This window comes from Hemitrygon akajei, chromosome 1 (assembly GCF_048418815.1).
Source record: "Hemitrygon akajei chromosome 1, sHemAka1.3, whole genome shotgun sequence".
In the NCBI taxonomy this organism is placed as follows: Eukaryota; Metazoa; Chordata; class Chondrichthyes; order Myliobatiformes; family Dasyatidae; genus Hemitrygon; species Hemitrygon akajei.
This window is the reverse complement of record NC_133124.1, coordinates 145,522,256-145,540,737: the sequence shown is the minus strand read 5'-3', so window position 1 is coordinate 145,540,737 and position 18,482 is coordinate 145,522,256. Positions and strand designations below refer to the sequence as shown.

Below are 18,482 nucleotides of genomic sequence, written 5' to 3'. Positions count from 1 at the left end.
ATTTATTGGGATTCAGTGTGGAATGCTTCAAGGTCCTCGTATACACTACCGGTAAATGTCACTAAAAGGGGAGAAGGACCTCACTCATCCTCTCAGCAGTTGCATGCAACTATACCTTCTCCTCAGAACTATCTACGTTATGGATCAGCAAGTATTATGAACAACAAAATCTTTGAAACAAACTTCACTAGAATGGTAGTCTAAGTGGATAATGGTCTTTCTATTTGACATTTCCTTAATTGCCATGTACAAGCATCCCTGGATAATGACCGGTTCAGTATTTTTTTACAAATGCCCACAGGTCGGAAAATACCAGACTTCCACAGTACTGTAATGAATGGCATCAAAAGCCCATCAGATGATGGATAAGAAAGAACAATTACTACAAGCAGACAGAGAAAGGAAACTAGTTCAGCCAATCATAGGATTGGTGAGTCTGAAAGCCTCTGGGTCGGTGTGCCCAGAAGTCAGTTGCCCAATATCTATGAGCCTCCAAGTCCAGGCCAGGGACTAGAGCTCAGAGGCACAATATCTGCTAGTTTGATGCCAAGGGTTCTGGATCGGCCTGACCTGATGTTGGAGGCCAGACTTGTGAGCAAGTGGATGGGTTGTTGGGAGGATGGTAAAGGGGTTTGTTTTACTGCTGTTTTGTTGCTATTATTGTTTGTGTTGCTCTGCTGAACAAGATGGGTATGCTATGTTGGTGCTGGAATGTGTAGTGACACTTGCAGGCGACTCCTAGCACATCTAAGTTGTGTTGATTGCTAATACAAACAACACATTTCATTGTATGTTTCATGTACATGTGATAAATAAATGAATCTGAATGCATGTACATTGAACTTTTAAGTTCAATGATATTATGGGAGCTCATTAATTTGGAGGAGTGAGCATGTCAGGTGTTTGCAATCCAGGGAAGGCGAAATTCAGTTGCATTATGATACAAGCTACCAGCGTAAGTGGTGCATGCGAGTTTGATTTCAACATTTAAGATAAGTTTGGAGAGGCACATGGGGAATGAGGAATGGTAGAAGTATGGAGGGCTAAATCCCAGTACAAGTCAATGAGAGTAGGCAGTTTAAATTGCTCAGCATGGACTAGATGAGCTGAAGGGCCTGCTTCTGTGCTGACCCTCTCCGCAGTACCTTCAAAAGACAATGTCAAACTCCACAATGAGGCTATAAACACTAAGCATTGACACAGATGTGAAATAACCATTGCACTTACCTTGCCTTCTCATTTCATTCAGCTGACATTTAAAATGGAGATATTTATCAGTTTTAAGTAGATCTTCATCTTTGTTCAGATTTTTCAGTTCTTTAAACCTTTTATCTAATAGTAATCTCAGATCAGGCAATCGTTCTGTTCGTTCTTGCATTACCTAGAAAAAGATTTAAATTTATAAATGTGATTGGTTCTTAAGATAAATTCAAAAGGTTCTGAAGATGCTGGAAATCCAGAGGAACACAAACACACAAAGCTGAAGAAACTCTGCAAGTCAGGCAGCTGCAATTAGAGGAGTAAACAAAAGAAGTTTTGGGCCTAGACTCTTAATCAGTACTGCAAGGGCAGGGAGGCAGAGGCTAAAATAAAAAGATGGAGGAAATGGAAGGAATACAAGCTAACAGGTGATAGGTGAGGCCAGGTGAGGGGGAAGATCCTGGGATATGAAAGAAAGGTTCTTAAGATGGGAATTGATAAAGTTAACACCATCACCTAATGAGAGGCAGTTGCACATGTCTCAGCCTCTCCTAAGATAGCTACAGATTTCGAACCAAATCACAGATCTACTATAATTTGCAAAACACTACATTTTTGTACTATGTCGAACACTTCTATGTTGTTCAAAGCCAACATACAGAAATGTGTTACGTAGAAAAGGTTAATATCAAGAGGGTGGTTGGAAAAGGAAAATTCAAGAGAGTGTTATTCATTGGAATGCAAGGTTCTTAACTAGCAGATTTTGTAAAGCTTAAAAGCATTTTAAGCTAAAATGCTAAAAGTTTTCAACTGGTCCTCGCACAAATTATTAGCTTTGCAAAAATGTTTCTCATCATAAACACTTTGATCTGTCCAGACTAATGCAGGAAGTAACCAGCCATAACACTTTTTTTGTAACTCCAACATTAAAAGTCCAAACATTTTTTTTACTCCAGGCCTACCCAAGTTTCACACCCACAATTTAATATCAGATATGAGACCATGAAAGAAAAATATGTAAATTTGCAATGGTGAATATATCTTTAGCAGAGTGGATTTGTTATCAATCTGAAATAAACGCAAGATTTTCTTTACAATTTATAATGGATAGTGAGAAATGTCAGATTGTGGATATTTTTAAATGGCTATCCTTCCACCATCCTCAACCCACCTTTCATTATGGAGATTAGCTGGATTCTGGAACAGCTGGTCACACATTCAGATGTTTAATATTAGAACTTGGATTACATTACCAGAACAGAATTTGTTCCAAACACATGACCAAACATTAGCATAGCCAGCTGGAAAATCTATTTACTGTTAAGAAGGTTGAGAAAGTGAAGATAACTGGCGCACCAGTTGTGAGTTGGAGAGCTCCAAGACAGGAGGCAGCGCACAGATCCGGGACCGAAGTTTAAAAGGGGAAAGCTTTGCAGGAACTCGGCTATAACTGGAGCACCAATATGAGTTACAGAGCTGGGAAGGTTCAGGCATAAAAGAGAGACACTGCCTAGCAGAGCAGTCATCGATGGAGTGGTCTGAGGCAGAGTGGTAGGGCTTTGGCTCATTCGGGCTTCAGTAAGGTAAGTGGGTAGGTGGACTTCATTTTTTTTCCCTTGTTTTTTTTTTGGAGGAATAGAGAGCATGTCCGTAGGGGTAGTACTTTGCTCTGGGTGTCAGATGTGGGAATCCTGGGAATCTTCCAGTCTCCCAGACGAATGCATCTGTGCCAGGTGCACCGAGATATAGCTTCTAAGAAAACATGTTAGGGATCTGGAGCTGCGGCTTGATGACCTACAGCTTATAAGGGAAAGTGAGCAGGAGATGGATAGGAGCTACAAGGAGTTAGTCACCCCGAGGCTGCAGGAGTTAGACAAGTGGGTGTCTGTCAGGGAAGGGATGGAAAAGCTCAGATAGTAGAGAGCACCCCTGTGGCCATCTCCCTCAGTAATTGGTATCCCGTTTTGGATGCTGTTGAGGAGGTGTCCCGACAGAGGACGACCCCGGCAATCCGGTCTCTGGCACTGAGCCTGATTCCGTGGTGCAAAAGGGAGAGAAGAAGATGAGGAATGCGGTAGTCATAGGGGATTCAATAGTGAGGGGAACAGACAGAAGGTTCTGTCAGCCTAATAGAGATACCTGCATGGTGTGTTGCCTCCCAGGTGCCACGGTACGGGATGTCTTGGATCAGGTGCAGAGTATTCTGAAGGGAGAGGGTAAAAAGCGGGTGGAACCAATGACATAGGTAGAAAAAGAGAGGTCCTGAAGAGAGAATTCTATTATTTGTTAAGCGGGGTGCCGTGCACAATCCTAATCTGATGAGTCCAGGACACGAGGGCACAATTTCAGGATTGAAGGATGTCCATTAAGAACAGCGATGCAGAGAAATTACTTTAGTCAGACAGTGGTAAAACTGTGGAATTTGTTGCCACGAGCGGCTGTGGAGGCTAAGTCACTGGGTGCATTTAAGGCAGAGATAGATAGGTTCCTGATTAGCCAGGGCATCAAAGGGTATGGGGAGAAGGCAGGTGAGTAAGGATGACTGGAAGAATTGGATCAGCCCATGATTTAATGGCGGAGCAGGCTGGATGGGCCAAATAGCCTGCTTCTGCTCCTATATCTCATGGTCTTAGGGTGTCATGCTTACAACAAAAATTCAACTTGTACAGTATCAAAGTCCAAAGTAGATTTATTATCGAAGTATGTATACCATATACAACCTTAAGATTTGGGCAAGTATAGGAAAATAAAGAAATACAATAAAATCCATGAAAAACACACAATAAAGACCAATAAATATCCAAAGTGCCAGAGGGGAAAGTGGTGCGAGTAATAAAAAAGGTAACAAATAATACTGATAACACGAGCTGCAGAGTTCCTGAAAATGAGTCCACAGGCCGTTGAGCCAGTTCAGCATTGAAGCGAGTGAAGCCATCCACACAGAACCAGAAGTCTAATGGTTGGAAGAAAGCAACTAAGACTCCTGCACCTCCCACCTGATGGTATGAGAGAGAAAGGAGGGAAACATTTCAAATGCAAGCAGATGGGACGGGCTCAGGTGGAGAATCTTAGCTGGCAGAGAGTAGTGGGGAGAAGACCTGTTTGATTTCTGCCTAGGGCCTTGGGTTTTCATCCATCTTGAAGTCCAACCCAGCACACTCTCTTCCAGAGATGGCCAAACGTCAGCCTCTTCAAGGTACTGTATCTGCATTCCTGAGAGTCAAGTTCACTGAATTGTTCAGGAGATTGTAAGATCTCGTTTAGACAAGCGGCTCTCAAACTCTTTTGGGCTACTACCCACTTGACTCTTAGATCACAACCCTACTGCCTCCTCTTGCTTTCCAGCCTTTACATAAAAACTAGTTGGATTTTGATTTATAATATACAGTGAAAGAAAATATGAACTGCAAATTCAAAACAGTGACAAATAATTGCAAGAATTATTCAAATCTATTTAAACCTACAAATAAAGATTTCTTTATTAAAGTAAAAGCAATTTCATCACCAATTTTAGAACGTACATTAGTAGCCCAAATAGTCACCACTTCATTGTTTTTTCACCCCTCAATGAGTTGAATGGCCTTGTTGCAAAGGGGCTTGGGAGTCCTCATGCAGGATTTCCTAAAGGTTAATTTTCAAGTTGAGTCAGTGGTGAGGAAGGAAAATGCAATGTTAGCATTCATTTCAAGAGGACTAAATTATAAAAGGATGTAATGTTGAGGCTTTATAAGGCACGGGTGAGGCCTTACTTGGGAGTATTGACAGCAGTTTTGAGCCCCTTATCTAAGAAAGGATGTGCTGACATTAGAGAAGTTTAGAGGAGGTTCACAAGAATGATTCTGGGAATGAAAGGGTTACCATTATAAGGACCAATTGATGGCTCGGGGCCAGTACTCACTGGAATTCAGAAGAATGAGGGGGAATCTCATTGAAAACTATCAAATGTTGAAAGGTTTCAATACAGTAGATGTCAGAATCAGATTTATTATCACTGGCATGTGTCATGAAATTTGTTAACTTAGCAGCAGCTGTTCAATGCAATACATAATATAGAAAATAAATAAGTAAATCAATTACAATGTATGTATATTGAATAGATAAAAAACAGAAATAATATTAAAAAGTGAGGTAGTACTCATGTGTTCAATGTCCATTCAGAAATCAGGTGGCAGAAGGGAAGAAGCTGTTCCTGAACTGCTGAGTGTGTGCCCTTAGGCTTCTGTAACTCCTACCTGATGGCAACGGTAAGAAAAGGGGAATGCCCTGGGTGATGGGGGTCCTTAATAATGGATGTTGTGTTTCTGATACATCGCTAGAGAGCATGTTTCCTATAGTGAGGGAATCTAAGACCAGAGGACACAGCCTCAGAATACAGGGGCATCCATTTAGAACACAGTTGAGAAGGAAGTAGTGAATCTGTGGAATTTAGTACCACAGGCAGCTGTGGAGGCCAAACCATTGCGTATACTTGGGCAGAGGTTAATAGACTCTTGCTTAATCAGTGCAAGAAGGAATATGGGAAAAAGGCAGGAGACTGGGGCTGAGAGAGAAATAGATCAACCATATGAAACACTGGAACAGACTTGATGGGCCAAATGGCCCAATTCTGCTCCTACATCTAATGATAAGTTTGGGGATGTCTGAATTGAGAGTGCAGCAGACATTTACAATGGCATGCAAAAGTTTGGGCACCCCTGGTCAAAATTTCTGTTACTGGGAATAGCTAAGCAAGTAAAAGATGACCTGATTTCCAAAAGGCATAAAGTTAAAGATGACACATTTCTTTAATACTTTAAGCAATTTACATCTTTTACAGTTCCAAAATAACAAAAAAGAAAAAGGGCCCAAAGCAAAAGTTTGGGCACCCTGCATGGTCAATACTTAGGAAAACCCCCTTTGGCAAGTAACTCAGCTTGTAAACGCTTTCTGTAGCCAGCTACGAGTCTTTCAATTCTTGTTTGGGGGATTTTCGCCCATTCTTCCTTGCAAAAGGCTTCTAGTTCTGTGAGATTCTTGAGCCATCTTGCATGCACTGCTCTTTTGAGATCTATCTACAGATTTTCGATGATGTTTAGGTCGGGTATGGTGAGGGCTATGGCAAAACCTTCAGCTTGTACCTCTTGAGGTAGTCCTTTGTGGATTTTGAGGTGTGGTTAGTATCATTCTGTTGTAGAAGCCATCCTCTTTTCATCTTCAGCTTTTTTACAGACAGTGTGATGTTTGCTTCCAGAATTTGCTGGGATTTAATTGAATTCATTCTTCCCTCTATCAGTGAAATGTTCCCCGTGCCACTGGCTGCAACACAAGCCCAAAGCATGATCGATCCACCCCCTTGCTTAACAGTTGGAGAGGTGTTCTTTTCATGAAATTCTGCACCCTTTTTTGTCCAAACATACCTTTGTACATTGCGGCCAAAAATTTCTATTTTAACTTCATCAGTCCACAGGACTTGTTTCCAAAATGCATCAGGCTCGTTTAAATGTTTCTTTGCAAACTTCTGACACTGAATTTTGTGGTGAGGACGCAGGAAAGGTTTTCGTCTTCTGACTCTTCCATGAAGGTCATATTTGTGCAAAAGTCGCTGCATAGTAGAACAGTGCACCACCACTCCAGAGTCTGCTAAATCTTCCTGAAGGTCTTTTGCAGTCAAACAGGGGTTTTGATTTGCCTTTCTATCAATCATACGAGTGGTTCTCTTGGAAAGTTTTCTTGGTCTTCTTGACCTCCACCATTCCTGTTAACTGCTATTTCTTAATTATATTACGAACTGAGGAAACGGCTACCTGAAAATGCTTTGTTATCTTCTTATAGTCTTCTCCTGCTTTGTGGGCATCATTTATTTTAATTTTCAGAGTGCTAAGCAGCTGCTTAGAGGAGCCCATGGCTGCTGATAGTTGGGGCAAGGTTTGAGGAGTCAGGGTATTTATAAAGTTTTGAAATTTGCATCACCTGGCCTTTCCTAACAATGACAGGGCTTGTTCACAAACAAGCTAATTAAGGTCTGGGACCTTGGTAAAAGTTATCTGAGAGCTCAAATCTCTTGGGGTGCCCAACCTTTTGCATGTCACTGTATGTGGATCTTTCAAAACAGAGAAACATCCCAATAAGAAAGTAACATTTCATGCACAAGACACACCAGTTGTGGCTAACTATAAAGAAAAAGTAACTAGCTTTTCCAAAGACAGGTGGTAAATCTTAAAGAATGGACAGAATATAAAAAGAATAAAAAATGACTAAAAGGTGAATAAGACAGATAAAATTAAAATAAAAGATTCAATCAGAAATTAAAAACTTGGTTGTATGAAATTCTATAAAAGATTTTTTAAAATATAGTATCTTGGCCCTATAGAAAGTGAATCAGGACGATAAATAATGCAGAATAGGGAAATAGTGGAGAAATAAAGCAGATATGTTGCATTAGCCTTCACTAGAGAAGACACCAGTACACCCCAGAAATCACTATAAATCATGAACTGAAGGAGGAGGGAGGAATTCAGAACAATTACAATCATCAGCATACTGACACTGAGAAAATTTCTGAAGCGACATGCTCCCAAATCCTAATGGTCTTCACCCTAGCATCTTAAAAATAGTGACTGGTAGTAGCTTACAAAAGTAAAACTTAGCATATTGTTACAGACAGAACACAAGCCGGCTGAAAACAGAGAGTAGACAAAACTAAGTCTAATTTCTAGTAGCAAGATTTAGATTCAGTTTATTGTCATTTATAAACCACAAATACAATGCAGTTAAAAAATGAGACAACTTTCTCTGGAATGATATCACGAAAAAGCACAAAACAGACCACACATAATGAAAGGTGCATCAGGGCATCAGCCCTGGGGCTTCAACTTTGTGAATGTACAATATGTCAACAGTAATGACTGCAATTGCAATAACCAGCACAAAAGACAATTTGAAGACCTTCTTTTCTACCACACATTTCTAGGATTTTTATAAAATCCAATTGAATAGGTTAGTGATCAGAGAAAAAAAAATCAAAATAGATACTTAATAGCAAGTAAAAACTGTAGTTGACTTGCTCAGTCTTACTGGATAAACCCAAGGTTCCATCATCTAAAATAGCCATTCTCAATGGGGGCCATATGGCCCCCTTGGGGGCCCTGGCACATTTGAAGGAGGCCACCGACTGAAAACTGTGAGAAGGTGAGCCCCAAGTGTTTATGGGGGCCCTGGTAACTGAACCAATGAAATACTCAAGCAGCAAACTTCATTGGAGTCAATAGTTTCCCTCCTATTTATAATACCTTTCCAACACACCATTTGAATTCAGCTGGTAAATTCATTGCTTAAGCTCCTCCCACACAGCCTCACTTTAGTCAGTCGCGAATCAAACTGCACCGGGTCAATATATTCAATCAAAAGTTCTCGCATCCATTATCGACATACTTCATTGTGCAAAGATCAGCGTGTCTTGCTAGGCCTTTTTTAGCCTAGTAACTTTAAAGTATGTGTGCTTGGATATATTATACATTAAGGTAGGTTGTGAAAGGTATTTATTACTGCATATGAAGTCACCAAAAAAAAAAAAATCCCTGGCTCCAGGTGACAGCTTTTTTTTGTCAGTAATGTATCTGTATTTCATGCACTTATTCCCAAGTCAAAAACGTTTAGGCAGCCTTCCTAAACCATTTCCTAGTCAATGTTGTCAATTTAGCTAGGAAAAAAATAGCAAAATCATGCCTCATACTTTTAAAATTTAGGAGGACATCTCAATCTTTCGCTTTCAGTTGTCACAAAGGCTGTAAACTTCATCAAATCCCATGGTCTTCAGGATCGTCTTTTCCGGCAGCTGTGTGAAGAAAATGAAGAAGACTTCTGGATGCTGCTGCTGCATACTGAGGTGAGGTGGCTTTCCAAGGAAAACTGTCTTCAATGTTTTGTTACACTCTGGGACACCACAGTTTCCTTCATGTCTGATAAAGAACATGGAGAAAAACTTGTTGATGCTAAGGCGAACATATTTTATCTGGCAGATATCTTTCAGAAACTTAATTTGTTTAACAGGACCTTACTGGGCAAAGACAGTAACCTCGTACATTGTAAGGAAGCCATTGTTTCTTTCCTTAAGAAACTCGAAGTCTATTGCCATAACATGGGATGTCAGGAATTTTTTACGGTTTTCAAACCTCAAGACGATCGCAGAGACCATAGGATTTGATGAAGTTTACAGCCTTTAAACTGAAGGACGATGACCTTACCGTTTATGTGAAACATCTCAAGCAGATACACAAAGATATAAAAGAAAGATTTAATGACCTGTTAAACCTCGGTATCCTGGATTGGGTTTTGAATCCATTTGAAGTACAATCCACCCAAGTTGAGGCACAAATTCAAGAGAGTTTGATTGATCTTCAGAGTGGTATAACTGCACGTCGTCAGTTCAGTCAGTTTCAAAAAGATTTTTGGATCAAGTGATCTGCTGAATAAATTTACAACACTGTGGGAAAAAGCCCAAAGATTTTTTTTATTGCCTTTCCCTCAACCTATTTGGTTGAGAGTGGATTCTGCTAGGTAGTATCCTGGACAAAATCCAGGAACAGAATTGATATCGCAACAAGAGGTGACCTTTGACCAGTGTTTTGTCCAGTACGTCGGAATGTTCAAAGTTTTCTTGGTGTTCAATAATAAATGGGGGGATGTCACGTGATGACGTAGGGTCGAGACGTTAGGAATCCAGCTCCCTCGTAAAAAGTAATGAAATAGGGTTTAAATGAAGAAGAGTTAACAAATATCTACTAGAAACTATTTATAAGTAACTCAGGATTATCTTTTGATATGGCTCCTAAACTGAAACAGAAGAAAGCTACTACTTCGAAGACTGCGCAAATCGGCGGGGAAAAAGGCCTAACCGTATCGGCGAAGCCTCGGACTCAAGTTGGATCTCCTCCCAGCGAAGTGCATGGCACTTCTGATGATGCGGCACAGGAAGTTGCAGCAATGTCGGCGGTCTCTAAGAAGAAACGGCAAGAACAACGCATGCGCGAAGAAACAAGTATGCATGAACAGATATTAACAAAAGTAACAAAACTACAAATCCCAACTAAGGCTAGAAGTGAAACTGGAAGTGAATCGGAAGTGGAGTCAGACTCTTTGGGAAATTCAGAGGAAGAAGAAGAGGAAAAGAAAGAGGAGATTAAAGGAGACATAAAAGATATCCTGATATATACTATGAATGAATTAAAAGCTATAAGAAGGATGCAGAATACACTCGATAATGTGGTGGAAAAACAAAAGAAGATGGATAATAAAGTTAAAGAGATGGAAGTAAAAGTGGAAGAAAATACTGAAAGAATAGATAAGATAGAAGACAATAATCTTGCCTGGACAATAAAAAGAAAATGGATGTTGGAAAAAATAGATGCGCTTGAAAACTCAAGTAAACGAAATAATATCAAAATTGTTGGTCTTATGGAAGGTACAGAGGGAGAAAATCCAATAAAATTCTTTCAAGAATGGATTCCGAAAATTTTGGAAATGAAAGAAGGAAGCCAAGTAATTGAAATTGAAAGAGCACACAGAGCTTTAAGACCAAGACCTCAACAAGATCAAAATCCAAGATCAATTTTGATAAAATGCTTAAGGTACTAAGATAAAGAAATTATCTTGAAGGCAGCTACTCAAGGTGCTAAAAAGAGAAATGGGCCATTGACAATAGAAGGGAAAAGAGTTTTTTTTAATCCAGACCTAAGTTACGATCTTCTGAAGAGGCGGAAGGAATTTAATCCAGTGAAAAAATCTTTATGGGAAAAGGGCTACAAATTTTTATTGAGCTACCCAGCAAAATTGATAATTTTCCTGGATAACGAAGAAAGAAGATTTTTCGTTGAGTACCGGAAAGCGGAGAAATTTGTACAAGAATTACCTTATGTCCACGAAGAGAAGTAAAGAATTATAGAAATGAAATGGACTAATGATGAAGACTGAAACAAGGCTGGACTTGACGGACAATTATTAAAAAAAAAGTTGAGGAGTATTAATTGGGAGTAGAGACATTAATTATTTTCTTTCTTTCCTTCACTAATATATTTTCTTTTTTTTTTTTTGCGGGGGAGCTAGAGGAGCTCCTGATCGATGGCTGCGAGTTTCACGTGTACAATCATGGTGATTGCCATGACCCGTAAAATGGGGGGGGGGGGTAATGTTGTGTTTTTTTTATTCGCAACATTAGTGGGGGGGGGGTACTTTGTTTTTTTTCTTATATATTAGTTATCTTTCTTCTATTTTCCTTCTTTTTTGCCTGGATGGTTGGGGAGAAAATCATAGCAACATGGAGAATTTTAAAGAGTTCCCAAGGTATTATGAATGATTAATTTACTTAATTTTTTAAGTCTTAATGTTAATGGAATTAATGTACCTGTAAAAAGAAAAAGAGTTTTAACATATATTAAAAAAAATGAAAGGAGATATAGCTTTTTTTTTACAAGAAACACATTTAACAGAAACAGAACATAAGAAATTAAAGAGGGATTGGGTTGGAAATGTCATTGCAGCTTCATTTAATTCAAAATCGAGAGGAGTTGCAATTTTGGTTAATAAATCTTTACCAATTAAAATACAAAATGTAATAATTGATTCTGTGGGGAGATATGTGATTATGCATTGTCAAATTTTTTCAGAATTATGGACTTTTATGAACATTTATGCACCAAATGAAAATGATGCAAAATTCATACAAGAAGTTTTTTTGAACTTGGCTGATGCACATGATAAAATATTAATAGGTGGAGATTTTAATTTTTGTTTAGATCCAGTTTTACAAAACCAAAAGTAATAAAACTAACTATCATTAATTAAAGACTTAAACCTGATTGATATATGGAGAAAAATTAATCCAAGAGAAAGAGATTATTCATTTTATTCAAATAGACATAAAACTTACTCAAGGATTGATTTTTTTTATTATCAAAAAATATTCAAGATAGAGTGAAAAGTGTGGAATATATAGCAAGAATACTGTCAGATCATTCCCCCTTGATAATGACAATGATAATGATGGATAAGGAGGAATCGATTTATAGATGGAGATTTAATTCAATTTTATTAAAACGTCAAGATTTTTGTGATTTTGTGAAAAAACAGATTCAATTTTTTTTGGATACAAATTTACATTCAGTTGAGGATAAAATTGTATTATGGGAAGCGATGAAAGCATATTTAAGGGGTCAGATTATAAGTTATACATCTAAAATTAAGAAGGAATACATGGCAGAAATAGATCAATTGGAAAGATATCATAAAGTTAGAAAAAGAATCTCAAAGATATATGACAGAAGAAAAACAAAGACAACTTGTTAATAAAAAACTACAATATAATACACTCCAGACATATCATACAGAAAAAGTAATTATGAGAACTAAACAGAAATATTATGAATTAGGTGAAAGATCACATAAAATTCTTGCTTGGCAGTTGAAAACAGAACAGGCTTCTAAAACAATAAATGCAATTAGAACAAGTGTAAATAAGGTTACTTATAAACCTTTAGAAATTAATGAAACTTTTAAAAAATTATATACTGAACTATATCAATCAGAATCACAAAATAAGATTGCTTAGATAAATTTTTATCACAAATAACCCTTCCAAAATTAAATTTGGAAGAACAGAAAGGATTAGATATGCCCTTTACATTAAAAGAGGTTGAAGAAGCTTTAGGATCACTTCAGGGTAATAAATCCCCAGGAGAAGATGGTTTTCCTCCTGAATTTTATAAAAAATTTAAAGATTTATTAATTCCTCCTTTTATGGAATTAATATACCGTGGAAAGAATGCATAAACTCCCACAATCTTTTTTAACAGCGATCATAACTGTATTGCCAAAAAAAGATAGAGATCCTTTAAAACCAACATCATATAGGCCTATTTCTTTGTTGAATACAGATTATAAAATAATAGCAAAAATTTTATCTAATAGAATATCTAAATATTTACCAAAATTAATACATATGGATCAAACAGGTTTTATTAAAAACAGACAATCAATGGATAATATAACCCGGTTACTTAGTATAATTCATTTGGCACAAAAAAGAGAGGAAATGAGTGTGGCAGTTGCTTTGGATGCAGAAAAAGCATTTGATAGATTGGAATGGGATTTTTTATTTAAGGTATTGGAAAAATATGAGTTAGGAAAATCTTTTATACAATGGATTAAAACCTTAAATACTAATCCTCAAACTAAAGTAGTTACAAATGGTCAGATTTCAACACCATTTTGCTTAACAAGGTCAACTAGACAAGGCTGCCCATTATCACCTGCTTTATTTGTATTGGCAATAGAACCATGAGCTGAATTAATTAGAACAGATTCAGACATTGGGGGCTTTAGAGTTAATCAAGAAGAATACAAGATTAATTTATTTGCTGATGATGTTTTGATTTATTTAACAAACCCATTGCAATCTTTGCAAAGATTATCTTTTAGATTGGAAGAACATGGGAAAGTATCAGGGTATAAAGTAAATTGGGATAAAAGTGAAATTTTACCCCTTACCAAAGGAAATTATAATCAATGTCGATTAGTAACTCAATTTCGATGGTCAATAAATGGGATAAAATATTTAGGTATTAGAGTTGATAATGATGTAAAAAATTTATATAAACAAAATTATTTGCCATTATTAAAAAATATAAAAGAGGATCTTGATAAATGGATGATGTTACCAATAACATTAATAGGTAGAGTTAATGCTGTAAAAATGAATATATTTCCTAGATTGCAATATTTATTCCAAACTTTACCAATACAATTACCTCAGAAGTTTTTTCAAGAACTGAATAAATATGTAAGGAAATTTCTTTGGAAAGGAAAGATGTCAAGAATATCATTGGAAAAATTGACATGTAAATTTGATTTAGGAGGGTTACAACTTCCAAATTTTAAGAATTATTATAAAGCAAATCAACTTAGATTTATTGCGTCTTTTTTTGATGAAGAAAAACCAGCATGGATTAGAATAGAATTAGATAAGATAGGAGAAAACATACCAGAAGATTTTATATATAAATGGGAATCCAAATGGATATGGGAAAAAAAAGAATCTCCTATATTAAGACACTTGATTGATTTATGGAATAAGGTAAATATGGACGATGAGATAAAGAAATCTTTATTAGCAAAAAGAACTTTAATTCAAAATAGACTTATTCCTTTTACAATGGATAATAAACTTTTACATACCGTGGATTCCGGACTACAGAGCGCACCTGATTAAAAGCCGCTGGCTCTAATTTTAGAAATAAAATCAATTTTTTAATTGTAAAGGCCGCATCGGATTTTAGGCCGCACCGGATTTTCGGCCGCAGGTGTCCCACGTTGTAATATGAGATATTTACACAGAAAGATATTACACGTGAGGATTTTTTTAACTTTTAATTAAATCCATATGGTAACAAAAACAAATACATATTGCAAATGCTTTTTTTCGAACCGTGCCCGTACGCGGCTACTTTTAAATATACGTTGCGTATACTTCTTTACTGAACAACATTCCAATATCTCCTAACGACTAGTAAAAAAATATATATATTGCAGCCTACCAGGAAAAGTTATTGATACCTTTAACTTAAAAGCAGAATTCGCTCAGATCCAAAGCCGCTCGCGTAATGCGCTCCCTCCCTCCGTCCCGTTTCATCGCAAACCGGCATTTTCCCACAAGACACCGCGAAACCGGGTGTGACGTCATAGCATCCCGCGATGTAGTACAGAAAACAAATATAGTTTAAACTAAGTAGGCAGCACAATGCTTCGAGTGTTTTCCATGTTGATGAGGGTGAGTACAAATGACTGATTTACAATAATTTAATTGTGAAAGTGCGCTTGATTTATCGTACAATTTCATTGGACCTCTGTGAACTACTCATCAATTTTATTGGTCTACTGTTATGAGGCAAAATGTTTACGAGGCGGCATGAAAAAAATCATGCATTAGCCGCTTCGGATTATTGGCCGCAAAGTTCAAAGCTGTTCAAAATGTGGGAAAAAAGTAGCGGCTTAAAATCCGGAATCTACGGTAATTGGTTCCAAAAGGGGATTAAATATATAGGTGATTGTTTTGAAGGAGGTATATTGATGTTGTTTGATCAATTAAAAAATAAATATAAAGAACACTCTTTTCCATTATTGTCAATTAAAGGCTTATTTACGAGAAAAGCTGGGACAAACAATGTTGATGCCAAAACCTAGTGAAATAGAAATATTAATTCAAAATGGAAAAATTAAAAAAATTACATCTTGTATGTATAATTTGATTCAAAAACAGACAATTAAATCAGGAATTCATAAATCAAGACAAAAATGGGAATCTGATTTGAATGTTAAAAGTGATGGAAAAAACTGGTCAAGATTATGTTCTGATAGTATGAGAAATACAATAAATGTTTGACTTAGATTAATACAATATAATTTTTTACATCAATTATATATACCACAGAAAATAAATAGATTAAATTCAAATATGTCTGACCAATGTTTTCGATGTAATCAAGAAATTGGTACTTTTTTACATTCTACTTGGTCTTGTTTTAAAATTCAACCATTTTGGATAAATCTAAGACTTTTATTGGAACAAATTACTGGAGTACAACTCCCACACAGTCCAGTATTATTTTTATTAGGAGACATTGAAGGGACAATACCGAAACTTAAATTGAATAAGTATCAGAAAAAATTTATAAAAATTGCATTGGCAGTAGCCAAAAAAGTTATTGCAGTTACTTGGAAATCTGATTTATATTTAACAATGGATTGTTGGAATAATGAAATACATAGTTGTATTCCACTTGAAAACATTACATACAATCTAAGAAATGAATATGATATATTTTTGAAAATTTGGCTCCCATACTTACAAAAGATAGGATTAAATACATAGGTCCTTTGAAGATAAAATTATAAAGTAATTAGGGAAAGTAAAAATAAATATTAAAATTATTTTAAACTCCATGGAGCATGTGGGGATCTTTCTTTAGATAAGGGTTGGGGGGGGAGGGTTAATATTATTTTTCTCACTATTTTATCATCACGTTTATTCTTTGTAATTTTCTAAAATTTAATAAATAAATAAAAATTAAATTGATTGTTAAAAAAAAATGATTTTCTGTCTATCCGTTCATGTTGTATCCCTGTTTGAAAGGGGGACCCTGAAACCTGAGAAGCGGCCAAAAAATGGTTGAAAATCACTGATCTAAAACATGCAAGTGGCAAATGGAAATGATAGGGAGAGAAGAGTGCTACGTTATGATTTTCTTGTTTTTTTGATACCATAGATATAGTAAGAAATACCTTTAATGCAGTTGCCATTTTATTATGTTAAACTTTTCTAATGATATAAAAAGCAAATTCAAACTACAAGTGGCTAATATCAATAAAGTCATCTTTTACTAAACTTTCTCATCAAAAGTAATTTAGAAAAACAGACAAGTATTGAACTCATTAATTTGAGATAACATACCAGTTATGCATACACAAACAAAATTGTTAGTGCACTGTCTAGATATTAACCAGAGTGGGTTATTCCATTGCAACCATTCCTAATAATGTCGAATGAAGATTCTGGTCATTTCTAATTTTAAGTATAACAACTTCTCAAGTTGGACAACAATCCCAGTATAAAGGCAACAAACACATCTTACTGATGTTCAAAAGCAAATGCACTCAACAGTCACTGAAGAAGGATTTCTATCAAGGCATGGAGTAGTTTTCATCATTGTAAACTAAAGTTAGATAATCATGTGCATGTATAAACACACACCAGTGCATGCATACATACCTAACCTTTTTCTCTTTCCAAAAGTGCTGCTTTTCATCTGATTCAGAAATTCAAACATTTCTGCCAAACATCTTCAATACAGCTCTCCAAATGCTAATTAACCTTTTTCTCTGATTAAGATTTACAGTCCATGAGTACATGCACGAACTGGGAAAACCCAGAAGTTCTCTCTCCAGCACTCGTCGTTTGAGCATTGCTCACCTCACGTTTCGTTCATTCGCTACCTGAGTTGTGAGCAAGAGGAAGGAGTTTAAGACTAGTAAGGGATGGCTGGCAGGCTATGTAAAGCGTTACAGCCTCAAAAACTTAAAGATCATGAGAGAATCGGGATCGGCTGATGTCAAGGCGGCATCGGCGTTCCCAGAAGAGCTATGATGGTTACGTCTGTACTGAACATGTAGACTTTTTTTTTCTCTTGTCATTATTCCCTAAACAACAGTATAACAACTATTTATATAGCATTTGCATTGTATTAGGTATTATAAGTAATCTAGAGATGATTTAAAGTATACGGGAGGATGTGCGTAGGTTACATACAAATACTACGCCATTTTATATAAGGGACTTGAGCATCCTCATTTTTTTGGTATCCACAGGAGGTCCTGGAACCAATCCCCTGCAGATAAGGAGGGCTGACTGTATATAAATTTCTCCAAAATTAAACCAATCAGATGATGTTCGTGCCCTTATACCCTCATTTTAAATACTGGTAGCTCCTCTGTACCTGGGAAGGATTTGAAGATTATGCAAGTTAGCTCCCTGTCCTTGGCAACAGCGGATGTAATTTGAAGATGTGACTTCAAGAGCTGCTTCGCATAATTTTTCATCAGCTTTCACCCATTTATTAACTCCACCACACATCCTTCCACTAAGATTCTGAATATTGATTGTGTTAACATTCACCAAGGCAAGCTGAAATTATTCCATCATACTCCTGACTTGTATTCTAAATGGTGGAAAAGTAGGTGCAGAATCAGAAAATAAATCAATGTGTAGGGGAACAGCTTAGCTGGAACTGTGGCTTGTTCTGGGGCCCATCATCAGCACCAAAACTAGCATGCATCAAGTCCCACAGACAAAACACATGGGAAAAGATAATTCAGCAAACTTACAATACAATCATACCAATGACTGATTTTTTCCATGGTTTAAAAATATATGGACACAATGACAACCTTATACACAGGAAATGAACTGCGAGTTGCCCTAATAAATCGTAGCACAGAAATAGCACTTAATATTGGATTTTTTCCTACAAATTCTTAACAATAAAACAATAAAGTTAAAAGTCTGAACCTAAATTTGAATATTAAACAAATTTTTTTTTGATACCTAAATTATAATTTGGTCGAACAACATTGTGAAATTGAAACCACGCAAACTGTCAGTTGCTAAGGGCCTGTAATAGAAAAATGGTTGGGGCAACATTATTGAATAAAACACCGCGACTACAATGTGTGAAGAAATTGTGAGGCTTTGCCCCTGC

At 36.7% G+C, this 18,482-nt stretch overlaps 1 protein-coding gene across 3 annotated transcripts in view; it reads right to left on the bottom strand.

Annotated features, from left to right (window-relative positions):
- Nucleotides 1–18,482, bottom strand: part of nsmce2 (NSE2 (MMS21) homolog, SMC5-SMC6 complex SUMO ligase) — a 212,608-nt gene that overhangs the window by 156,954 nt on the left and 37,172 nt on the right. For all 3 annotated transcript variants that reach the window (XM_073052871.1, XM_073052853.1, XM_073052862.1), the window contains exon 4: nucleotides 1,228–1,381. In XM_073052871.1, coding sequence (XP_072908972.1) covers nucleotides 1,228–1,381 — 154 coding nt within the window. The remainder of the gene's footprint in view (nucleotides 1–1,227; nucleotides 1,382–18,482) is intronic.